The sequence below is a fragment of the Hippopotamus amphibius genome, chromosome X (genome assembly GCF_030028045.1).
Source record: "Hippopotamus amphibius kiboko isolate mHipAmp2 chromosome X, mHipAmp2.hap2, whole genome shotgun sequence".
Taxonomy (NCBI): domain Eukaryota; kingdom Metazoa; phylum Chordata; class Mammalia; order Artiodactyla; family Hippopotamidae; genus Hippopotamus; species Hippopotamus amphibius.
In genome coordinates, this window is record NC_080203.1 from 75,676,897 (window position 1) to 75,703,258 (window position 26,362).

At 39.6% G+C, this 26,362-nt stretch overlaps 1 protein-coding gene across 9 annotated transcripts in view; it reads left to right on the forward strand.

Moving 5' to 3' along the window:
• The window catches only part of HDAC8 (histone deacetylase 8), a 240,559-nt gene that overhangs the window by 67,122 nt on the left and 147,075 nt on the right, over positions 1 to 26,362 (forward strand). For all 9 annotated transcript variants that reach the window (XR_009050221.1, XM_057717478.1, XM_057717481.1 and 6 more), the window contains 4 exons: positions 284 to 361; positions 941 to 1,049; positions 22,985 to 23,157; positions 25,876 to 25,970. Coding sequence is in view for 8 of the 9 variants with exons in the window: in XM_057717478.1 (XP_057573461.1) it covers positions 284 to 361; positions 941 to 1,049; positions 22,985 to 23,157; positions 25,876 to 25,970 (455 nt within the window). In the remaining variant the exon portion in view is untranslated. The remainder of the gene's footprint in view (positions 1 to 283; positions 362 to 940; positions 1,050 to 22,984; positions 23,158 to 25,875; positions 25,971 to 26,362) is intronic.

Below are 26,362 nucleotides of genomic sequence, written 5' to 3' on the forward strand. Positions count from 1 at the left end.
AGAGAGAGCCTGGGCACCCACATTGCTTGGAAATGTCCAGCTTTAATTTGAGTGAATTTGAAAAGGAACCCCAAACTTCACTTAGGGCCAAAGTTCTACCTCATCCTGTAATGACAGAGATCCAAGACCAGAGTTTTGTTACTTTTATTCCTCAGCTTGCTAGCTTCATTATTGCTGCCTTCCCTTCTCTCTTCCTTCCCACAGCTGCTTTCTAGAGTTTCAGCTGTTGAAAACAGGAGTTGCATATATGAAGTGATTCTTCTGCCATTTCTTTCTCTGGTAGGTGTAGAAGATGCCTTCAGTTTCACCTCCAAAGTCATGACGGTTTCCCTGCACAAATTCTCCCCAGGATTTTTTCCAGGCAAGTGATCTGTGTGCTCAGTATTACATTTGAAGAATAAATACTGCAGTTCTATACATTTCTTATATCTTGTATTTGGATAGCTGCATGCTGTGAATACCTTATTGGTGCTACTCCATGCAAAAAAATTAACACAGTTCATTTCAGGTGACAGTGATAAAAGGAATGTAATGCTGCTGCTTTTTCCAGATGCTTTTCATGAACTGTCGATAGCTCACTTACACTTACTGTACTATCAGGTAGCCTGTGTAACCCTCAACATCCTGATGAGTACAGTGTAGAATTATGTCAATCTAAGACGTATGAAAAATCAAGCAAAAAAGTTAATCTTTTTTTTTTGTTCATTTGATCCAGCAAGATGGAGACTAAGGTTTTTCCATTTTCTTACAGTTTTCCTACTTCCCCAACATTGTTTACATCAGTTATTATTTTTTTAATTTCGTTCCCTTAGAAACAGCATTCATTCAAGATTGTTCTCCTAGTTGACCTTTTGATTTTCTGAATTCCTATCAGAGAAGCCTTCAAGTTTTCTAATTCTCATGTTCTTAAAATTGTTCTCGGTGTTCCTCTCTTTGACAGGAACAGGTGACGTGTCTGATGTCGGCCTAGGGAAGGGACGATACTACAGTGTAAATGTGCCCATTCAGGATGGCATACAGGACGAGAAGTATTACCACATCTGCGAAAGGTATAGCAGCAGTGTTGAGCCAGTAACAAGTGCATTACTTTTCTGTAGAATGAAATGGCCCCCAATCCCACAGAATTCTTGTTTTCAAGGATCCATTTGAAGAAAAATTAAAAAGCTACTATATACTCACGTAGCTTTTATACACTGCTCACTATGCTTATTTGATCAGGTAACCATCTCCATTCTGGGAGAGCAGAGTGTTTGGACCAGAGCCACACTCTCGGTTTGATCTTACCTGCCACCCCATATGGTTAAGTCCTTCCCAAGAGCGGAGCTTCTCGGCTGTCCTGGGGAATCCCTTGTCTACTAGTTTCTTAGCTAAAACCTGCATGTAATATGATGTTATTAACCCGAGAGGGTCAGTTTTGGTTTTCCATTATGGAGATCTGCTTCCATCCGCTGGTGTAAATATTAGAGTTCTTTATTATGAGTTCTTGAGTTCTATCTGTTGTGTTAAAATTGGAGTCAGAAATCTGTTCTTTTTGCACTATAGTTAAGGATTAAATTATGGCCACTCGTAGGCAGACAGTTTGGTGCCACTGTGTAGACCAGACCACTGGGGATGAAAAGCCCTATGGAATGGGGAAGAGGGTGGCTAAACTCACATTCATGAAAATTGCGATTGGTCAGGTACAGATTCACTGCTGACATTGGCAGTAGAGAAAGTGAGTCTGACTAGAAGTCAGCAAGTCAACATTACTTAAAGTAAGTAATGGGGGTTGAGGTGCTTTTGATCCCTCTCGCACTCGACTCAGATTTCTCCCAACCTTCTGGTGGAAACGGACTTCCCAAAGGAGCCTGTACTGGCCGTCATCACTGGCAGTTGTATAAATAAAGTAGAAGTGTTAAAAAATAAAAACTTTATGCTTCAAAGGTGCCTCTTAGCTCAAGAGATTTGGCAAGCCAGGTCATCAACAGCAACACTAGCGTCTTCATATTTCGATTATGTCCCCTGGTTACCTCTGCATTGTCAGACTGAAAAGGCCTTTTTTTTTTTTTTTTTTTTTAGCCTGCCATTGATGGTTTTAATTGCCCTTCTTTGTTCCCCTTAGGCTCTGTTCTGTCCTTCTTGCAATGTGCAGACCAGAGCTGCTTATGTAACTTTACCAATGAAGATGTCCTGTGGTTCTATGTAAAAGGAGAATTATTTTGTTTTCCTTTTAATCCTGTTATTGACAGTGCCCAGCATTTTGTCGCTCTTTATTTTTGCCATAGCAGGAAACTCTTCAGTGCTCTGTCCATGGGGCTTCCTAGAGCTTTTTCCTGGGCTTAATTGAAAGGTCAGCACCCATCATTCTGCAAGTGTAGTTTGTAATCTCTGGCCCTCCCTAAATGGATTAACCTTACATGTGCCCCTATTGAAGCTCATGTGCCAGTCATAAAACCTCCTGAGGTCTTCCTTTTTCCCCATCAACTTGGCATTTCCCTGGCTAGAAAGGCTGAGTATCCTCTGCAGACTTGAGGATTTCCCAGAGCCCACCCCCAAGCAAGTCTACTACTTACCCTTCTTCAATCAGCAAAATGTCTGATTCTCCCCTAAGTTTTTTTCTCTCTCTAAACCAGTTCCTACTACATGATTTCTTAAAATTAATTAATTAATTAATTTTATTGGCTGTGTTGGGTCTTTTCTTTTTTTGCTGTGCACGGGCTTTCTTTTTAGTTGTGGTGAGTGGGAGCTACTCTTCGTTGTGGTGCGCGGGCTTCTCATTGCCGTGGCTTCTCTTGTGGAGCATGGGCTCTAGGCGCGTGGGCTTCAGTAGTTGCAGCACATGGGCTCAATAGTTGTGATTCACGGGCTCTAAAGCACAGGCTCAATAGTTGTGGCGCACAGGCTTAGTTGCTCCGTGGCACGTGGGATCTTCCTGCGGCAGGGATCGAACCTGTGTCCCCTGCAATGGCAGGCAGGTTCTCAACGACTGCACCACCTAGGAAGTCCCCCACTACATGATTTAAAAAAATTGTAATCCCATAGTAATTCATGTTTAAAAATAGCCTTGGTATAAAATTTAATTAAACATTTTAAAATTGAATTTAGCCCTGAGGAAAAGATCTGTGGAGGATCACACATGATTTCTCTTTACAGAAACCATGTTGCCACCTCCACCCCAGTGTACAGAAGGCCAGCGTTTATTAAAGATTCTTTCAGTTTGCCTACCAGAGTACCAGACACTCATCAGTTTATAGTTCTCAGGGCCCCTTTTGTCTGTGGAGCTGCACCAGCAAACCTCACAGCAATCACTCAGAGTAACAGCCTCCAGGTTTTGATTAGAGGGACAATCATTTTCCCCATTGATTTCTTTCAGAAGTCAAGTATGGTCAGGGTGTTACGTGAAGGCACCTCTGATTCCAAGGATGCCAAGAAGGCTTCCTAACCCAAACATCTCTCCCATCTGTTGGACTAATATCTGAAATTCCTTTAACAGGAAACACACTTTTATTCTACATTTAGAGATAGGCCTTAAAATGGAACCTCTCCTTCTTACCCTCACTCTGCCGTGGATGCTTGGTTCCACAGAGCTTTTCTTGACAGCAGATTTTAAAAGGGTTAGAGCATGAGCACCCAGAACATTCAGAGGAGCAGTAGTGGGAAAGGGGCACAAACAACAAAACAATCTTTGCCAGCTAAATAGTTTTGCATAGGGTCAGCCCTAGTAACTGTATCACTTAGTCCCCATTATTATGTCTTTGACTATTTCTAGTTTGTTGCTTGGAACCAGAGTCTCTTGGTCATTTACCATTATGACATCTGGCTCATCTGCCTACCTCAAAAAACAAAGTAGACAGGAAGAGCTCACTCGTGTAAAAAGGCCATTCAGTTCTTCTGCAACCTCTTTTTCATCCTTTCTGTTCCATGAGCCCACTGGTTTTCTGCCTCATTCCTTACCTGTGATGAATAAAGGACCTCTTATTGCTGGTTCACTTATAAGATGCTCTAATTTTCGTTTGCCACTAGTTTACTCCTGACCTACCTCTCCCTGTGGGATTCAGGAGCCCTTTTCCTTCCCTTCCTTCCTTCTTTTCTTTATGGCTTTTTCCTCTGCTGTAGCCTTTTTTGACTTTGCCAGTGAGGCAGGAACTTAATGGTTTCATCTTAAGGTTGAATATACCCTTTTTATTTTAAAAAAATTGTCTTAGGGTTTCCTTTTTAATAGACCGGATATGGAATCTTTACATGAAGGTTTTCAACACCAAAAGTTCCGTTTTATGAGAAAGACAATTTCACAGTGAGAGCTCCCTAGGTCATTCAATGCTAATTTAGAAGGGCAAAGGTCACCATTCCCAAAAGCTTCCCGAAATTTATATACAGGCAAAGTTTGATGGGAGAGGAAAGCTGTTTTGCCAAAGGGACCGTTTGCTAATTCCCAAGCTCTGTCATCTGAAAGAGAAAATACTGCTCTGCATTTGCTTAACCTGTTTGCTCTCTAATTGTATTTGAGTGCAATGTGAGATAGTCTTAATAATGTTTAAACTATTACTCAAAAGGCTGTGTTGATGACTTTGGGAACATTTATAGTTAAGGAATCTAGGAGAAAAAGACAAATAACCAGTACTTCTTGCAATTGGTTCAAGAGAGGTACCGTTCTGAAACCTTAAATCTTGCAGGATGACCAAACTACTTGCACACTGTGAACTGTCATGACATATACGTAGTTTGAAGAAGAATTTCAGAGCTGTGTCCAAACTTCTTAGTTTGTATCCTACCTATCATTTTACTGCCCTAACAGCCTGAAAGCATTCTTTACTTAATGTCCAGTTATTAGGATATATCTCATAGGAAAGCTATATATATGGTGCTTATAGTGTGTATGGATACAAAGCATACTAAAGTTGACACAACATTTTGGGGAAAAAAAAACTTCACATTTTATTAAGAATATTCAGCTATTCAACTTTGTAAAATACTTAAGTACAGACACTGCATAAATACTTCACCAAAAGGAAAACACATTGTTAGACTTCTCAATGAATAGGACTTATGAAAGGCCCTATTAAGTAGGGCTTCTCAATCAATAGCAGTCTTTATATCCACACATACAAAACTTTGCTAGTAAGAGCTATCAGCCCGACCAAAGAAATAATCTCATTCTAGTGAACAGTAATAGTTATTAAAATAAGAATCTTCCTGTATTTGGCCTGTTTACCTTGAGTCCCAGGCTTATATTCTGTGTAACTCAAAATTAAAAGAAACTTTTTTTTCCCATCAAAGACCATTTGCCTAAAGAAAAATTGAGAGATCCCAAAAGTTAAAAAAAGCAACAACAAAAAATAATATTTTGCCTCCTTTCTTTTATGAGAGAAATATTATACTTTTCTATTTTAAATAATTTTCTTATAGCTCTTCAACTGGTTTTTTCAAATGTTAATTCTACTGTGTTTGGGATAACTGGGATAGCCTAGCCAGAAAGAACTTGTTCTCTAGGACAACAGCAAGCTCATTAAAGGAATAGCTCAGATGTGGAAAAAAAGAAAAAAAAAGAATAGCTCATTTAAACCCAGGCTTTTATTTCTGTGGTGAATTCCCTCGTCCATCTATGCTGAGCTCCACTGCTAGTCAATGAGGAAGAAAAAAAAAAACATATAATATAGTGTCTCTGTAGTTTATATTTATTGTGTGAGAATTTTCCTTAGACCCTGACATGGCCTCTGAAATACAAGTCACAAGTGTTTTAAGCACAGGATTCATTCCTATGGGTCTGGGGCCAAAATTCACCTCTCTGAAGCTACTCTGACCTTGCTACAAAAGAATCGAGTGCCTCAAGTCACCTTATAGGATTTTTAAAACATTAATTAGCAAGAATAAAGGGGGAGCTACCAATGCAACAACATAGGGCATGTTTATATTTTAGTGTAATGACACTATTTTATTTATTCATTCAACAAATATTTATTGAGTGTCTGCTTCATGCCTGCTCTGTATGTAGGTAGTGGTGGTGGTAAATGAAAACAGATGAGGCTCCCACACCCTGAAGCTTAACTCCTAGGGCAGACTTGCCTGTGCCAGGAATTGCACTGATCATTTATTTGATTTTTTCCATTTGATACTTGTAGCAATATACAATCTACAATACCTGCAAAGGTAGGTATTCTTATTCCCATCTTACAAATGAAAAAACTGGAGCTTACAAAGGTTGACTTGCTTAAGGTCACACAGCTAGTATTAACCATCAGCTGCATTGTGCCCAGAGTGTCACATGGAAGTATGAAATGTTTTCCCAAGGAAAAAATACTATCCCCAAAACTTGGAAATTTTTATCTCTGGGGATTGCAGAAAAGTCCTAAAAAAAGAAACCATTTAAGATTATGCAAATAAACCACAAGATCTATAGTATACACAATCCATTGTGTTTACATTTGTGAAAGTCAACTTTGATTTTTGCCGGGGGTGGGGGGGAAACAACCTCTTAATCCTAAGGATTTAATTTGTAATTTTATGCATCAAAAACAAGGATAAATATTGCGAGATTTTACTTCTTAGGTTTTAAATTTCTAATTAAAGTTTGGAAACATGGAGATTCTGTAAATCTGCTTTTTCCTTTATTTTCAACGGAGAAAATCCTGACTTCCTGCTTTAAAAAATGAATAGTGTCACATGTAATTTTATAGAGGTCTCTTCACATAATTTTTTTCTTTTCATGTGGTTTGGGTGGGGGGGTAGTATTGCTGAAGACTTTTAACATTATGCATTTTTGCAACTGTAGGCATAATTTATATCATCTCTTGGTCCTGCCAGAAGGCCATATCTACATATAGCGTAGAGATTCTCCATCCATGCTATATAATCTGTTCATCCAATTCCAGTAGAATAAAATGAGAACTAAGGGACATCACTAAAGGATATTTAAGTGAAATGTTTTCTTTCCCTGTTGACTTTTTTTTTTATTTATTAATTAATTAATTTATTTTAATTGGCTGTGTTGGGTCTTTTTTGCTGTGCACGGGCTTTCTTTAGTTGCAGTGAGTGGGGGCTGCTCTTTGTTGTGGTGCACGGGCTCCTCATTGCCATGGCTTCTCTTGTTGCAGAGCATGGGCTCTAGGCACATGGGCTTCAGTAGTTGCAGCACATGGGCTCAATAGTTGTGGCTCACGGGCTCTAAAGCACAGGCTCAATAGTTGTGGCGCATGGGCTTAGTTGCTCCGCGGCGTGTGGGATCTTCCTGGAGCAGGGATCGAACCCATGTCCCCTGCATTGACAGGCGGATTCTTAACCACTGCGCCACCTGGGAAGCCCTCCCTGTTGACTTTTAATGTTATATTCAAAGAAGAGATGTTTTAATGATGATAGGTTTTTCTCTCATTATAATGATGTCATCTTGAATTCATCTTCCACTTGGGACTCCAGGCTCCTTATCATTCAATTTTAGAAGCAGGTAGATAGATCCTCAGTGAAAGAGAACCTAACAATTATAGCCTACTCCTTTGAGCTTGGTGATGTGGTAAAAGCAATACGAACACATATTTATACATAAATATTTTAAGCAATACAAATTTTTTTCAAAATTCTCTTTCATCTGATGAGAAGGGAAGAACTCTCTAGAAATTTGCATTTGAGAACAAATAATTATATAGCCTTACTTCCATCTTCATCCCCATTTTCATCACAATCTGAGAGCTGGTGAAAATTCTTCACAAAATTACCTCTCTTCAGTCTGGTCACACCTATACCACCTGATCATTACTAGGTCACTTTGGCCCAGTGATTAAGGCCATGGAAACTACTACTTCCTTGTATAAGCCTTGAACATTGAACTCAACCCTCCATAAGTAAGATATTTGTAGTCAATGCTTTTGTTCTCTTTGATAAATTTCTATTCTGCCTCTGTGTGGTATGGCAGATGCAAATTGCCTGTTGTTTCTGGAAAATGGATGACTCAGACACTAATTAAATTCAATGTTAACATTAGGTACAGGTGGAAATGAGGCCAAACCAGGCCATTCATTTAATATTCCTAGTTTGATATGTCTTCTAAAATATAATATTAAATTCCAAAGACCTTAAATGCCTAAGAAGATAGAATAATTTGGAAGGGGGGAGGCTACTGTGCTTAATTATCTGTGTTGTCCTGAACCCTCCATCAGGGAGCTCGCCCTACCTGTCCCCTGTACTTGGTTAGGGTTGCAGTGGAGAACTGTTTTTTTCCCTCACCTGATCCTTTGAGCTTTAAATCCAGGTGGTTAGAAGGACAGTTCTTATATCCTTCTTCCCCTCTCGACCAGTGGCTTTCATGACCAGTTCCTAAACTCCTGCACCAAGTAGCCCTGACACCATGACAGCCCCTACCCCTAGCAGTCTTCCTAGGTGATTTATTTTTTTCATGTAAGTCCAGAAGGACTATCTGGAATTCGGTGGGTTTGTTCTGTCACTATGATGTGTACCTTCTCTGCTCTCTTCTTAGTGCTGAATGATCCCTGTCCCCTGGAGAAAGTGACCTGATTTTTCTTCCACCTCAGTAATAGGTTCTGATGCTAGAACATGCTCCGAAACTATCCAGAGACGGGAAGACCTGGCTCATAAATGGAAAACTTAAGAATTACACCCTCTAACGTAGGGCTGCTCTGAAAAGAATCCTAAATTTGACTATGTCTGTGTTTGGTGGAACAGTCTAATATCAAAATTCATATTACTCCTCTCAGCTGTTCTCTACCATACACCCCCTCCCCCATCCTAATTGTCTCTCCTCCCATGTTGTTTCATGACTGCCCTGTCCCCTCGCTCTAGCCTAAAATAAAACTACCCTTTAGGCTCCGCTCTCACATGTTACAACTCTGAATGACTGTGTCTGACACTGTCATTCACCCAGCAGCTGCCGGCACTGATGAGCTGCCTCGTTGTATCCTGTTGATATATGGGCTGTACAGAGATTTAATTAAATCCGATGTCCGCCACCTGACAAAAAGGCCCCGTGCTAAGTCTGGCTGGGCTTTGCTATTTGTGCGCTGTTACCCACTGCACTATCAGGAAAGAGCCATACCCATTGGTACTTAAAGCAGAACCAAAGAAAAGACACCTCAAAGAAAGCCATATCAAATAACCAGCTAACAAGTTAACAAGTGAAAGGGTATGAATGTGTGCCAGGCACTAAAGGCAGTGCGTTTGCCTAGAGACCATGCAAGTGCTGCTGAGGAGTGAGCTGGATGCAAAGGGGTTTGTATTTGCCTAGTCTGGGCAGGAAAATCTTGCAGAGGAAAGTGAGGGATGCCAGGGTTGGGGCAGGGTGATGGGGGGACCGCCTTAAATATATTATGGATGAAAGTAGAAACATATCTATCCTATTTAATTATAGGCAAGCCTCACTAACTCAGCCTAATTAGAGGAAAGCCAGTCTGAATAAAGGAATATTTTTAGACATATTTTTATTACTTTCAAGCACTGGACACGCTAGTAATTCAAACTAGACTAACAGCATCGTACAGTACCTCAGGGAAAGGGCTTTAAGAATCATTTGTAATTAGCATATCAATTATTTGTATGTAAGTAGATGTGCACAAAGTGCATAAAAAGTTTATTCTCTTAAATAGGACAAACATTCCCCAGCGCAATCCTGTTTACACTATTAATTTGCTTAGCCAGCCCTTTTTGTGCCAAGATAGATGTATGTAAGACATGCTTATTTCCTCAGGGAAGAATGAATCGCTTCCCTGTGTTTAGTCCAGTAACTAAGAAGCGGAGCGCCACTTGATTGGTTTGGGATTTCCAGGATATGGAGTTTTGAATTTGCATACAGACTAGAGAGATTTCATATGGAGAAGATCTGGCAGCCATTGCCAGAGACCCAGTTTCCCCATCTGGATTTCATTGGTGTGATCTGGATTTCATCAAGCAACAGGACACTGATCCTAAATGATCCACCAGACACTCTAACATAGGCATGTTTAAAATACATCCTGCCCCAGAAAAATAACTGCTAAAATATGATGAGTTGGAGTTACTCTATGTATAGTACTTAAAAGTAACGAGTGCATTTCTTTTTAAGTCCCACAAAAGCCGTGCAATATCAAGTTAATGATGAAAATCAATCTCCAAACTCTTGTACACCTTATTGTGGACGGCATTGCAGAGATTTCCAATCATCTGGGAAAGAATATTATATTTTGATGAGCTGCACCAGGTGCTAACTATATGGCACGATTTCGGCTTTGAATCTTAGGGAGGCCCTCCTGGGTAAACAAGGGTAAGGGAAGAAAAAAAAAAAAAGAAGGGTAAGGGAAGGGCTAGGGGCATGTTTATTTTTAACAAATCATTAATGTCTACCTAAGTTCAAAACTCAGAGCAAGTGAATTGAAAAAGAAAAAGTATCAGGTATATAGGGAGTGTAGAAAATATGATTAGGAAATGAGAACAGAGATATATAGGCCTATATTTCTACCCATATGTGTTAAACTGGCTCTAGGTAAATTGTGAATTCTTCAAGTCTTAGAGAGTAAAAACTAAGTGCAGAGAGCGTAAGCACAAGCAGTAAATATACACACAAATGTTGTAACTACAGCTTGGAATGACGCCAAGTCTCCCCTTTCCCCTAAGGGCATCACTATCCAGGGTCTGCAAAGGCCAAATAGCTGTTTGGCTTCCAATCTGATTTTTTGCTAAGAAATCAGAGAAGTCGGTTTCAATTTTAATAATATATTCTCCCAACCTCTATCTAACAGAAAGGCACTTGTGTTTCTGCCCCTTCTTAAAGTGAATTTTGTGTTTGGTGAAAGGTAATAGATTGGCAGCACTGGAAAAGGAATTACTGTATTCCCAGAACAGGTATAACCAGGCAGTGACACTGAAATTTCTCTCTGCCTTTGGGGAACATTAGAGTACTATTCAGGAAGTCACTGCTATGCTGTTCTGTGCTGAACTCAAGAGTATCCTAGTGGGCTGAAGGAATTAACATAGCACTCGAAGAGCCTAACTTAAGGCCATTCATTTGTTCATTCAACATTAGGGAGTGCTTACCATGTGCGTGGTGCCGGGAGAAGACTTTTGCAAATGTTATATCATTTAATCTCATAATAACCCTGTGAGGGAGAGAATATTCTTGTTTTACAGAGACGGTTCAGAGAAGTGATTTGTCCAAGTTGCTATTGCAAGCACTGGATCCAACTCTGTCTGACCCCAAGTGCGGTGTTCTCCCAGAATGCCATGCTGTGGAGGCTGCAAGGGGATGGATTATTTGGATATGCCCAAATAATGTGTTGCAGAGCAGAATGTAATCTGTGCTGTGTGAGTGGTCCTGGTGGTTACAGAGCAGTAAAATGACCAACCTCAGGTCAAATAAAGAGTCATTAGTACAGCTAGACTTAAGATTCATATCCTTTAAGCCCTCTTCCCTTTGGGGGTTTTTTGGTTTGGTTTGGTTTTGGTTTGTCTGTTTGTTTGTTTTGGCTTAGGTCTCCAAACCAGCCTGCCTCTCCACCCATCCCACCCCCTGCGCAGATAATACATACTCTGCTTCCTAGGGTCTCAGGCCTTTCAGGATGAGGAGAGCCAAAGAGCCGTGGGGTTTACTGAAAAGAGCACTAGATTTGAATTAGAGTTAGTGTTCTAATTCTAGCTCTGACGATTCACTCTTGGCCGCTGGTAAGGCTCTTTAATTCTGGATGACTCACTGTACCCTGTGAATGAGAATGGTTTACTTCAAAGAGGTAAAGAGATAAGTAATAATAAACTAAAAATAGTGCACAGCCCTTTTTGTTGCCGAGGTGACATATAATTGATGAGTGGAATTACTTACTACAAAGCATGTTAGAAAGAGATGCCAATTGGAATCTGTGTTTCTCTATAATGGACTCAGCAATGGGAGAAAAGATGCCCCTGTAAAATGTTAAGAAACTATATCTTGAAAATTGAAACAGCAAAAGCGATGTGAGGATTGTTTGTTTGGGAAGGCTGGGGGTTTAGAGGTTTGAGGTTGGTTGGTTTGTTTTTATTTTGTAGCTTTGGGTGTTTTGTTTTGTTTTGTTTTATACTAAAGATGTTAATGGAATCAGTGCAGCTTGTCTGATGCTAAAAGCGGAAATAGAGACTTATAAGAAATTAAATGTCTTCTGGATATGTCCAAGAGGCACCTATGGCCCCAAACAAAATGACACATCATCCTCACCACAGGGACACCCCCACCCCCACCCCAGTTCCCTGCATCCCTGAACCATTTATAATAGATATTCAGGAATCACCGAGGCATTTACCATATGCTGCATCCCCTGGCAGGTCGAGTTTTTGCAGAATGAGTCAGCAGTACCTGAGTTAAGATATGATTGAGGGAATTTAGAGAAAACAATACCTGTGAAAAGTTGACAAGCTCCCATTTGGGATTGATTAGCGATCCTTTGGGTCTTTGACGCAATCCCTCCTCTGAATCCCATCCAGTGCAATAGGTTTAAAATGTTCATCATAGAAAGGGTTTTGCTGTTGGCAGTAATTTTTCTCAGGTTGACTTTCGAAACTCTCTTCTCTGCCTCTACTTCCTGCCCTTCTTGGTTTTTCAACTTTGAATTCCTCATTTCTTTAATCTCTGTTGAGGAAGTCTCTAGAGGGTGCTTGTTGGAAAATATAAAGATGATAAGGCTGGTCTAGGCTGGTTTGCAAGCAAGAAAGTTCGGAGACGAACCTGCTGGGAGCATGCACCAATCAGAGGTCTGGCTATAGAGGGGCAAGTTTGGGTTACCAAATCTGTCACCAGCATTGATTAAGGGTAACTGTCACACCATCTCTCTGACATTCCATTGCCCTGAGAGGAATCTTTTAGAACTTTAAGTATTTAAAAACAAAACAAAACCAGGTTCCACCCCTGGTATCAGAGGTAAAGTGGCACCAGTGAATGATCCCAAGGGGACACCATGGAAGCTGTGGTCTACCCTGTTGGAATAAAAGAAAAAGAGATAACGCTACAATTTGGCTCTTGGGCTTTCCCTTTTATCTAAAAGCATCATTAATGTCATCACCCCTGGCTTCTATCCACCTCTGGCATCAACAACCTTCCCCAAATCAATGCCTGTAGAAACAGCTGCCACAGCCTCTCATCCTCATTTGCATAACCTTGTCTGAAAAGCAGACTGCTCAGTACTGCGGGATCAGGTTTCTCATCAAGAAAATTGCATTTCAAATGAATATCTTATGTGTTTATAGGGAAGTTACTAATGTAGTATAATGAGATGCTTGTCCTCCCCCTCCTTTCTGGGTAAGCGATTTTACAGTTTCCCAAAACCTAAAATTAATGATTTGCAGTGTAGCAAATAGTACTGTTACACTGGTTAGGGAATCTTTCCCAAAAGCAATCTGGAATGATGTTTCATTCATTTATTCATTTAATAACTATTTATTGAATGCCTCCTATGTATAAAGTATTAAGTCTACCCTCAAGGAAGCTGGTGGAAATTTTAAAATTATACATACACAGAGAGATATACATATATATACACATTCATACACAGTCTAGCAACATGGAAAGTTATAAAAACCATAAGAGATAAAACGCGGTGGGCACTCAAAGGGAGAAAATACTTCAGAAAAGGGCTTAATTGAGAACATAACATTTGATCTGGGTTCTAAACGGTAGCTAATTACTATATCTTTACAAAGTGTAAGTGTGTATGTGTTTGTGAAACCTGAGTCAAGTTTAAATGTACGAGATTGCAGGGGAAGATGCTTTATGCAGAGGGTACAGCAAGACCAAAGTCAGAAAAGGCTGAGCTCTGTACAAAGAATAGCCGTGGTTTAGTTTGTCTGGATTGTGAAGCACATGAGAGGGACAATTTGCAAAGAAGGTTGGAAAAGTGGGTGGGAATCACCTTGTGCAGGAACTGGAATTCTTAGCAATGAAAATTTGTACCATGTTTTATAAGCTTTTGGGGGAACTGCTGAAGGTTTTAGAATGAGGGTATATATAATTAAAGCTTGCTCAGAAAGGTTAACACTCAGAAACTAATAATGCAGTGCCTGCTACTGCTGTTATACAAAATAACATGAAGTGGCTGGAACAAACACCTGATGCACGGTAAATCGTGGAAGCAGGTATATTGTAGTGATTTAGGACATGGACTGGCGCCAGGAAGCCTGGGTCCAAAAAGCCAGCTTGCCACTTAATAGCTGTGTGATCTTCTACAGATTTCTTAGCCTCTCTATGCTGCTGTTTCCCCATCTATAGAATAGGATTAATGATAATACCTATTTTATAAATTGTTATGAGAGTCAAATGAGCTAATACATATAAAGTGCATGGCAACGTGCTCGGTTTTTAATAAAGTACTCGATAAATGTTAGCTGCTATTATTGTTATCATTTTTTATTCATGAAGGAGATGGAATTTGAGTGGACCTTTAAAGAATAGATATGATGTGGACATGTACAAAGGTGACTTTCAGGCACAAGGAAGTGCATAACAAAAAAAAGTGCAAGGTGAGTGGGTGAACCATGGACAGTTCAGTTTGCCTACAGAGTAATATAGGTTAAGGAGTTATTGGAAAAAAAGATTCAAAAGGTAGGCTGGAGGGACTTCCCTGGTGGTGCAGTGGTTAAGAATCCACCTGCCAATGTAGGGGACACAGGTTGGATCCCTGGTCCAAGAAGATCCCACATGCAGCGGAGCAACCAAGCCCATGCACCACAACTACTGAGCCTGCACTCTAGAGCCTGCAAGCCACAACTATTGAGCCTGTGTGCCACAACTACTGAAGCCCGCACAACTAGAGCCCATGCTCCACAACAAGAGAAGCCACTGCAATGAGAAGCCTGTGCACTGCAACAAAGAGTAGCCCTCACTAGCCAAAACTAGAGAAAGCCCACGCACAGCAAAGACCCAACATAGCAAATAAATAAATTTATTTTTTTAAAAAAAGGTAGGCTGGAATCATATCATGAAGGACTTTGAATCATAAACTAAGAATTTTAAGCATCATCTAAAGACAATGGTGAGGGCTTCCCTGGTGGCACAGTGGTTAAGAATCCACCTGCCAATGCAGGGGACATGGGTTCAATCCCTGGTCCAGGAAGATCCCACATGCTGCAGAGCAACAAAGCCTTTGCACCACAACTGCTGAGCCTGTGCTCTAGAGCCTGCAAGCCACAACTATTGAGCCCATGTGGCAAAACTACTGAAGCCTGCATGCCTAGAACCTGTGCTCTGCAACAAGAGAAGCCACCACAATGAGAAGCCCACGCACAGTAACTAGAGAAAGCCCATATGCAGCAACGAAGACCCAATGCAGCCAATAAATAAATAAATAATTTTTTTAAAAAGACAGTGGAGAGATATTGAATGTTTTTGAGTAAGGAAGTGACTTGATCAAAACCTTCCCTAAGGAAGATTAATCTGATACCAGTGTGTGTGTGTGTGTGTGTGTGTGTGTGTGTGTGTGTGTGTGTGTGTGTGTATGTGTGGTGGGGGAGTGTGTTGGATTAGAGAGGTAAGAGACTTGAGACAAAGAAATTAATTAGGAAGCTATTGGTGTAATCCACAAGGAGGTCTTAAGTGCTAGATTAGGGTACTGCCATGAGAGCATGAGAGTAGAAAGGAAGGAATAGGAGAGGGATTGGTGCAAGTCTGGTAACTGAAGAGGAGCAGGGAAAGGGAGGAATCACAAAGAGCCTCAGAGTTTTGAACATGGATTACTGAAAGAATGGGGTTTCGTTAGCAGAGACAAGGAATAGAAGAAGAGGTAAGATGATAGGTTCAGTAGGGTCAAAATGGAGCTCTAAATTACAGATGACTTTGTAGAAATTGACAAGCTGATCCTAAAATTTATACAGAAATTCAACCTGGAATAACTGAAAAAAAAAAAACCCACTTAAAAAAGAAGAACAAGATTGGAGCACTTCCCAACTTGAAAACTTACTACAAAGTTACTGTATTCAAGACAGTGTGGTGCTGGCAATGAGGCTAGATATATAGAGCAATGGAATAGAGTTCAGAGTCCAGAAATATGTACAGTCAATTGATTTTTCTCAAAGAGTGCCAAGACAAATGGGGGAAGAATAGTCTTTTCAACAAATGGTACTGAGACGACTGGATCTGATGCAAAAAAAAAAAAGTGGATTTGGACCCATACCTCACACCATATACAAAAAAATAAGTCCAAATAGCCTAAACAGCCTAAATGTAAGAGTTTAAACTATAAAACGCTTAGAAGAAAACATAACTGTAAATGTTCATGACCTTGAATTAGGTAATGCTCTCTTAGACATAACACCAAAAGCACAAGCAACAGAATAAATATAGATAAATTAGACTTCATCAAAATTTAAAACCTTTGTACTTCAAAGGACACTACCAAGAAAGTGAAAGACAGCCCATAGAACGGGAGAAAATTTTTGCAAGTCATGTATCTGATAAGGGACTTGTATTTACAATATATCAACACTTACACATCAATATTAAAAAGAAAAATGACTCAATTTAAAAATGGGCAAAGGACTTGCGTAGACATTGCTCTAAAGAAGATATGCGAGTACAAATGGCCAAAAAAACACATGAAAAGATACTCAACATCATTAGTCATCAGTGAAATACAAATCAAAACCACAATGAGATACCACTTTATATCCACTAGGATGGATATAATAATTTTAGGAAAACAAAAACAGAAAATAACAAGTGTTGGTGAAGATGTGGAAGAAGATTTGGAACCCTCATCTGTTATACATTGCTGGGGGGCATGTAAAATGGTACAGCCCCTGTGGAAAAGGCAGTTTCCTCAAAAAGTTAAATATACAGTTATGATATGACCCAGCAATTCTACTCCTAGGTATATTAGGGAAGTGAAAACATGTCCACAGAAACATTTCTCATAATAGCCAAAAAGTATAGAAATAACCCAAATATTCATCAACAGATGAATGGTGAATAAAGAAAATGTGGCATATACAAACAATGGAGTATATTTGGCCATAGAAAGTAATGAGGTACTAATACATGGATGAACCTTGAAAACATTATGCTAAATGAAATGAAAGAAGCCAGTCACAAAAGACCACATATTATATAATTCCGTTTATATGAAAGTTTGAAATTAGACAAATCCATAAAGACAGAAAGTAGGTTAGTGGTTGCCAGGAGCTGGGGGTTGAAAAATGGTGGGAATTGGTAGTAAATGCTATTGGGTACAGGATTTCTTTGGGGGATGACGAAAATGTTCTAGGGAATTCCCTGGCAGTCCAGTAGTTAGGACTCTGTGCTCTCACTGCCAAGGGCCCAGGTTCAGTCCCTGGTCGGAGAACTAAGATCCCACAAGCCACACAGTGCAGTCAAAATAAAAAAGCGTTCTAAAATTCATTGTGGTGATGGTTGCACAAGTCTGTGAGTATACTAAAAGCTGTTGAACTGTACACTTTAAATAGGGGAATTGTATGTTATCTGGATATTGATAAAGTTGTTTTTTTAAAAAAAATATTGTTTTTAAGATTTTTTAATGGAGCTGTAGCCATCGATGATGACCAGCTGCAGATTTTTGAGTAGTATCCACTCTCTGTTGCTTCTGAGAAGTTGATAAAGATAACAGAGAAAAGGCTTTTGGATATCATGACACAGAGGTCGCTCTCCCTTCCAGAGAGTAGTTTCAGGAGAGCAGTGAGGTCAAAAACTGGATTGCTAGAAGTATGTATAGGTGGCCAATAAGTAGATAAATTTGGCAGTATCGAAAAGGGGAGGAAGAGATAGACAATTTGTAACCTAAAGGAACTGAATCAGTAAGGAAGGCAGAGACTAAAGATATAAGAAAGAGCTCATTGGTGATACATGGCCCTTAGAGCAACAGGAAAGAGGATCTAGTACCCAGCTGGTGAAATTAGCCTCAAGGAAAAGAAGGAATATGAGGAAAGACATTTTCAGGTAAAGAAAAGAGGTAGAAGAAGGCATTTATTAGACATACCTTCAACCAGCTCACTCAAGGCTGAGGCAGAAAAGTTGGATCTGGAAAAATACACATCAAACTTTTCCTCATCCTTGACTGAGTTGATTGAAACTATGTGTAATAAATCAGGAGTTACCTCTGGAGAGGGAGTGGAGATGGAGAAAAAGATACTTTTTCCCTTTTATTTGAAAGACTTTTATGTTTGATTTTTTAGCATGAAGAATATACTCATTACATTTGTATTTTTTTAAAAATTAGACTAGATGCTGCAATAATGTAGTTGTTTACCAGTTGGAGGTGAAGCAAAGGAACTGCCAAATTACACTGTATACAAAATACCCTACCTTTTTCAAAGCTTCTAATTACCCTTTTCTCTACCCATCCAAAGTCCTCTTCATCAGAACTCCCTAAGGACTCATTCCCCCTTCCTGGCTATCATTAAAACAACTCTCTCAGAAACACCTGCTGTCCTTTATCCTTTCCTCTCTCCTAGTACCAAACACCCATGACTGTTATATGTATATGCTTTTCTTGTATGTCAGTGTGTATTGCCCTATCAATTCTACCATAGGAATATCTCCCACATTCATCTCTTCCTCCCAACCCTTGCTGCCACTGGCCTGGATGGTTGCAAAAACCTCCTGATAACCTTCACTGTATCCCACGCTATAATCAGAGGATCTTTTCAAAATGTAAATTTAATCATGCCTTGTGCATGCGATACGTTCCCGCCCACACCCACACACAATGTTTGAGACATTTCATACCCTTTAATGAATTCTTTTTTTTCTATTGAAGTATAGTTGATTTACAATGATGTGTTAGTTTCTCACATACAGCAAAGTGATTCAGATTAGATAGATAGATGATAGATAGATAAAGATATATATTCTTTTTTCATATTCTTTTCCATTATGGTTTATTACAGGATATTGAATATCATTCCCTGTGCTATACAGTAAGACCTTGTTGTTTATCTGTTTTATATATAGTAGTTTGTATGTGCTAATCACAAACTCCTAATTTATCCTTACCCCACCTCCTTTCCCCTTTGGTAACCGTAAGTTTGTTTCCTATGTCTGTGAGTGTATTTCTGTTTTGTAAATAAATTCATTTGTGTCATATTTTGGATTCCACATATAACTGATATTGTACGGTAGTTGTCTTTCTCTGACTTACTTTACTTAGTATGATAATCGCTAGGTCCATCCATGTTGCTGCAAATGGCATGGTTTCATTCTTTTTTATGGTTAATAGTCCGTTGTATATATGTGCCCCATCTTCTTTATCCATTCACCTGTTGATGGACATTTAGGTTGCTTCCATGTCTTGGCTGTTGTAGATAGTGCTGCTATGAACATTGGGGTGCATGTATCTTTTCAAATTAGTTTTCTCTGTATTTATGCCCAGGAGTGGGATTGCTGGATTGTATGGTAGCTCTATTTTTAGTTTTTTAAGGAACATCCATACTGTTCTCCATATTGGCTGCACCAGTTTACATTCCCACTAATAGTGTCGGAGTGTTCCCTTTTCTCTACACCCTCTCCAGCATTTATTGTTTGTAGATTTTTTGTTGATGACCACTCTGACTGGCATGAGGTGACATCTCATTGTAGTTTTGATTTGCATTTCTCTAATAATTAGTGATGTTGAGCATCTTTTCATGTGCCTATTGGCCATCTGCATGACTTCTTTGGAGAAATGTCTGTATAGGTCTTCTGCCCATTAGTGGATTGGCTTGTTTGTTTTTTTGACATTGAGTTGTATGAGCTGTTTGTATATTTTGGAAATTAAGCCCTTTTCAATCCATCATTTGCAAATACTTTCTTGCATTCCATAGGTTGTCTTTTCGGTTTGCTTATGGTTTCCTTTGCTGTGCAGAATCTTGTAAGTTTGATTCGGTCCCATTTGTTTAGTTTTTCTTTTATTTCTATTGCCTTGGGAGACTGACCTAAGGAAAACATTGGTATGATTTAGAGACATTTCATAGCCTTTAAGTAAAAGTCCAAACTGCCTGGCCTATCTGGCCCTTTGTGCCCTAACGCATATTACTTCACGAGCCTCACTCCCTCTACTCCCTGCTCCAGGCCTTCATGCTCTGATGTGTGTGGTTCCTTCTCTAAACCTAGTCCCTTGCCCATAATCCCCACAACCCTCCCTGCTTCCAGTTCCCCTACCTTCACCCCACGTGCCTGTAAACTTCTCCCAGTCGTTTTTTGGGTTTTGTTTTGTTTCTTACTTTTTATTTTGAAATGATCATAGATTCACAGGAAGTTGTAATGAAATGCACAGGGAAGTCCCATGCACTCTTCCTCCAGCCTCCTCCAATGTTGCCATCTTGTACAATTATAGTATCACATCAAAATCAAGAAGTTGACATTGGTATAATCTATAGAACTTATTCAGTCTTCACCAATTATACATGCACTCGTGTGTGTGTGTGTGTGTGTGTATGTGTGTGTTGTTCTATGGGATTTTATCACATATGTAGCTTTGCGTAACCACAACCACCAGTATAGTCAAGGTACAGAACTGTACCATCACAAGTCTCTCTCATGCTATCCTTTTATAGCCACACTCATCCCTAAAGCCTGGCAATTACTAATCTCTTCTCCATCTCTCTAATTGTTGTTTCACCAATGGTATATAAGTGGAATCATGCAGTACAGATTTTGAGATTGGCCTTCACCCAGCATCATTCCCTTGAGATCAATCCAAGGTTTTTTGCATGTATCAAGAGTTTCTTTTTGTCAATTAGCAGTATTCCAATGGTATGGGTGTACTGCAGTTTGTTTAACCATTCACTTGTTGAAGTATGCGTATATCGGAGTTGTTTCCAGTTTGAGTTGTTAAAAATAAAGCTGCTATAAACATTCATGTACAAGTTCCTATCTCAAAGTATGTCTTAATTTCTCTGGAATAAATGCCCAAGAGTGCAATTTTTAGATTGTATGGCAAGTCCATTTTTAGTTTTGACAGGAACTGCCAAATTATTTTCCGGAGTGGCTATACCATTTTACATTCCCACCCGAAAGGTGTGTGTGATCTAGTTTCTGCATATCCTCACCAGCAGTTGATATTTTCACTGTTTTTCATTTTAGCCATTTTGAGAGGTGGCTCATTGTACTTCTCATATTTTACAACAATCTTAGACAAGAGTTAATCTACATCCTCCTCTGTGCCATCACTGATATTTCATTTATCATTGTGTTTTAATTATTTAGCGACGTAGTCTGAGTCTTGCCCTCTGTTCCGAGGTACATGAAGATAAGAGCTGTACCATATTCTTTTTTTTTTCCTGTAGCATCTGGTACAGTTACATACTGAACACACAGAGAGCACTCAGTAAATGCGTGCAAAGTGAGGGAAAGAATGAAAATGAAAAACATTAGTCTTGCTTGCCTCCCCCCTCCTCCCCATTAAGCTATAAACTTTTTTGAAACAGAAATCATACCTTCCTCTGTGTCTCCCAGCAGCAACTAATAGGGTGCTCTGTACGTGTAGCTGCTCAATAACTGCATAACACAGGGAGATCAACTTGAAGATCGGTAATGACCTAGAGGGGTGGGATAGGAAGGGTGGGTGGGAAGATCAAGAGGGAGGGGATATGGGGATATATGTATAAATACAGCTGATTCACTTTGGTGTACAGCAGAAAGTAGCACAACAGTGTAAAGCTATTATACCCCAATAAAGATCTGGGGGAAAAATCATTATCACACCCCCCGCTCCCCAAAAAAAAACAGGTTGGCTGACTATTCAGGTGGCTTATCTTCCCTCTGCACCTGGGAGATAAGCACATGAAAGAGAGAATAGGCCTGAGTATTCCTGTATTAAGGACCATATGTCATAAGTTTTATAATATTCTTATAATCTCCACAATCACTGAATATTTGTCTGTGTAGATGAGAAATCAAAACAAAACGGTCTTTTGAGTCAAAGAATGCCTCTGCAGCTGAGCACTTTTCAATAGTTTCAATGCCCTGGTTACATATGAATTTTGAAGGACAGCATTTCATATCCCTGCATTCTTTTTGCAGTTTCAGAAGGATCTGGGATTTTTCTGTTTTTGCTACATTGGTATAATTTGACATGTTGATTATGAAGGGGTCATTAACCCCAACATTTTTTATCACTTTTTGACTCTGCATTTTCTCAACTCTGAAGTATGTTAATTTGCACTTGTTTATATGTCTCTGTAAGAGTTACTCAAGCCCTCGAGGACTGGTATATGTTTTGTCTGGGAGCTAGATTGTAAGCCCCTTGAGAACAGGAACCTTATAACTCTTAGGAATGCATTCTGGATATTGTCAATGTTCAATTAATGATAATACTAGAAGCCTGACTAAGGTCATCTGTCATAGTAGCAACTTCCTATTCATCTCTAAGGCTTCTAACTGTCAAAAAAACTGTTAGGTTGATTTGATGGCATTGAATGATTCTACCCAAAATTATGCTCATTATTACCCACTACAGTTTATTCTTCAGAGTGCTTTCAGATTTATAATTTTGGATCAGTTATTGTGGTTCCCTTCCCTATAATACCCTGGTTACATACAAGTTTGGGAGGGCTGCATTTCATAACCCAGCAGTCCTTTAGCCTAATAAAAAGTAAGCTGATAACATCTATGCTTGCAAAGGGTTTAATTCTCTTCACAAGCCCTAATTGATAACTAGGTGATAAACTCCAAGTATATTGACAGTCAAATTATCAGAAATAATCCTTAATTCAGTGTATTGTCCTATTTTCACAGATTGTAAAATGGGGTAAATGTGTACACTATGTCCTATGGCTGTTTTATTTATGAAGTTAAATTAATATAAATATTTAAAGGAAGTTTGAGTTCTAAAACAGAAAAGCAGATTTGGTCCTTGGTGAAGATGGAGGTAGGGGGAAATTTTTTTGTAAGTCAGGTTTTTTTGAGGTATAATTTGCATACACTCTGATTTACCCCTTTTAGAAAGTTTGATGAGTCTGACAAGTTGGGTTTTTTTCCCTTCACTATTTGCTGATTCAACTATACCTCCCACTACCCTCCACGACCACCCTTAGACCAAACCGACCTATCTTTTCTGACATTTTGTCTCCTTTCTCTTTTCCACAGTGTACTAAAGGAGGTGTACATAGCCTTTAATCCCAAAGCAGTGGTCTTACAGCTGGGAGCTGATACAATAGCTGGGGATCCCATGTGCTCCTTTAACATGACTCCAGTGGGAATTGGCAAATGTCTTAAGTACATCCTTCAATGGCAATTGGCAACGCTCATTTTGGGAGGAGGTGAGTACAAAGGAAGGTCAGGAGAATTTGTTGACCTTCCTCCATGTTTTATCCATTGACACTGAGGAAAACTTGGCTTTCTTAGAGTGGATAATACCAACCTGCTCGTGGTCCAGAAGCCTGAGTCAATGAACTCTGCCACCTTCACAGTTCAGCATAAGGAAGTACTGTGACACACTTCTCCTCAGCCTGGCATATGCATTGACTCCTTGGCACTCTGAAGTCTAAGTTCCCATTCCTGAAGCAGAGGTGCTTTGGTTAAAGGTGACATCAGATCTTATTAAGAATAGAGAATGTTAACCCCAGTGGACTTTGATCCATCTTCTCTCAGTATAGCCTTTGATTCCCAGTTCTAATCATTATCTTTTGGAAACATACCACTAAAATTCTAACCCTAGTCACACATAAGTAGTAAACACATGAATTAATTGAATATCTAAGCTGAATTCAAGAACAGCTTCTCCCCCACTAAAAAAGCATGGATTTGTTACAATAAAGCAAAATTGAGAGATCTAAAGTGTCTCTTGGGCATTTTTGCCTTCAGTGTGTACTGATGTTTTGTATTACTTAACCAACAGAAAGGTGGGTCTATTCAATAGAAGCATTTACACATTTGTGAAAGGGACCTTTCACAACCTCAACTACATTTGAAGATGCCTTGCTTAGAATCTTCTGTCCATCTGGTGCAATCTTTATTTCATTCAATGAATAGATCGCTGTCTTAAAATAACATGGTCATATATATACTACCAACTGTAAAATAGTCAGTGGGAAGTTGTTGTATAACAAAGGGAGCCCAACTCGAGGATGGAAGATGCCTTAGAGGACTGGGGTGGGGAGGGTGGGGGGGACTCGAGGCAGGGGGAGTCAAGGAAGGGAGGGAATACGGGGATATGTGTATAAAAATAGATGATTGAACCTGGTGTACCCCCAAAAAAATAAAAAAAAATTAAAAAAAAAAAACATGGTCAAGCGGATTGAGCTTATGTATGTATTATGGAAGTGCTAATAGTTTGTTGTTTATCAACCTGTTGTAAAAACCAAATTAGAGGAGATTGTGAGAAGGCCTTATGAAAATAAGTGAGCATTAAACACAAATACACAAGCCTGGTCCTTTGGCAGCCTCAAACCTTAGAGGGATCAAAATTAAAGGTGCTTACAAGAGACAACCTCTTAGGAAAAGCTGGCAAGAAATGTATTAACTTCAACTCAGGGAAAAGATAAAATTGATAAGCACTGCGGACATATTATTTTCCTTGATGGCACTAAAGACAGTGATTATGACACAGGTAGGGCCAGGGGGAAGAAAAAAAGCCCTTTCTGCAACATACATGTGAATTCAATTTTTGTTTGAGGCTATAGCCTTTACTTAGCACTTTCAAAGCCTCTTTGCTTTCTCAGCCCCAAGTCTTGGCTTTTGAATATATAACTCTTCTTATGCAATATGTGTATTCCTGGAAATACCTGTGCATAAATGGAATTTTTGCAAATCAAATCATATTCTATGTGTGCCAGAGAGAGCTTGCTACTTAAAACCTATGGGGACTCTTTTTGAAATCAAATAATCATACCCAATAAGTTGATCTGATAAATTCAGATTTTCCATGTCAAGAGTGTTTAAAGTAATACCTGTACTATTTCACTTAAATTCTCAACCCCCGATAACACATAGACAATTGGCGGAGATGGCCACATCCCCAAACTTCAGTGGACCCCACTGAGGCCAAAAAGACACATTACAGAAGCCCCAGCATCCCTGACCTTTGAAGGAATAGAAAGGCTTAAGAAAAGGGTGGCCATGTGTCTCAATTTATACATGTTATTCCAGTGTAATTATTAATAGTGTCCCTTTTTACTCTTAAAAGTGTACCATTGTGGATGATAAATGATATGGTCACCCTACCTAAAATAGACCAGATTCTATTTCCCTCAGGCTGCACTGAGGTTAGGAAATCTTTCCATTTTATCCTTACACTCTTGGAATTTAGCTAAAGGCCAATGTTCTAGTGCTTGCCTGGCAGAACACATCTATTCAGCGCAAAAATATGCTGATTATTAGCCAGTATAATATGGCTGCTGGGTGACTGTGACAGGACCTGACGAGGTGAGTCAGAGTGTCAATCAGCAGTCCCTTCCTCATCTCATTCTCTTTGATCTCTGCCACTAGGCCTGTATTTTGTGGAGAAAAGGAATGCTGATATGAAAAGAAGGAAGTCTGTTTCTGTCAGCATTTTCCTTTTCTGTTTCCTGAAGGTTTCCAGGGCTATATCTGCCGATAGCTTTAATATACAAGTCATATCCAGCAGTCGTTTTATAGAATTGTTGCAAAATTCATTACAGAAACCTTCACTTTGAGTAGGTCACCTCAGAAGATCTGGATTCCAGGGATCTGAATCTTACCAATGACGCTTGGTGGAATTGAGGAACTTGGAGTGCTCGGGTGCATATTTGTTCAGAGATGAGGGCCTTTTTAATCTTTGAAGGCCTTGGACTTCCCAGTTCCACACTGTGCATGGTCTGACTGGTTCACTAAAGTCTGCCTACTAAGTGGTTCAAAAATATCATAAAGGGATGTTTAGGTGAAATTCTGCAAGTTGGAATTATCTTTTTAGACCTTTTATTAAAACATTTTTCTCTCCTTCCTTACCCCCCCCCCCTTCCCTCTCCTGCTGTTTTGTGACTATTCTTTCCTAACTTCACAATTCTTGATGGAGACAGGAGGCTATAACCTTGCCAACACGGCTCGATGCTGGACATACTTGACCGGGGTCATCCTAGGGAAAACACTATCCTCTGAGATCCCAGATCATGAGGTAAGTAAGGCTCTGACAAGTCTTCTCTTCTTTAAGGGGAAGAGCTGAGTCATTCCACCTAATCAAAATCACGTCCTCACCACTCAATACCGTTTTGTTGAGAGACACTCCAATAACAATAACACACTGTCTTGGCAGAATAGTGGACTCTTGTTCCAAAATATCCAAGACCTTCTGCCTTTTTTTACAAGAGATCTCAAAGGCCAACCAACTTTAATTTCTCAATTAATTACAGAGACTGTGGGAAGGGGTCACCTGTTCACACAAAGAACTCTTTGGAATATGTGCATATTTTCATCCCCTAGCCTCAAAAAAGAAGGGGCAATTTTTTTTAAATGTAGAAGCTGGATTCTCCTCTATCTTTAGAAAGTCCTATAGGCAGTATGTCATAC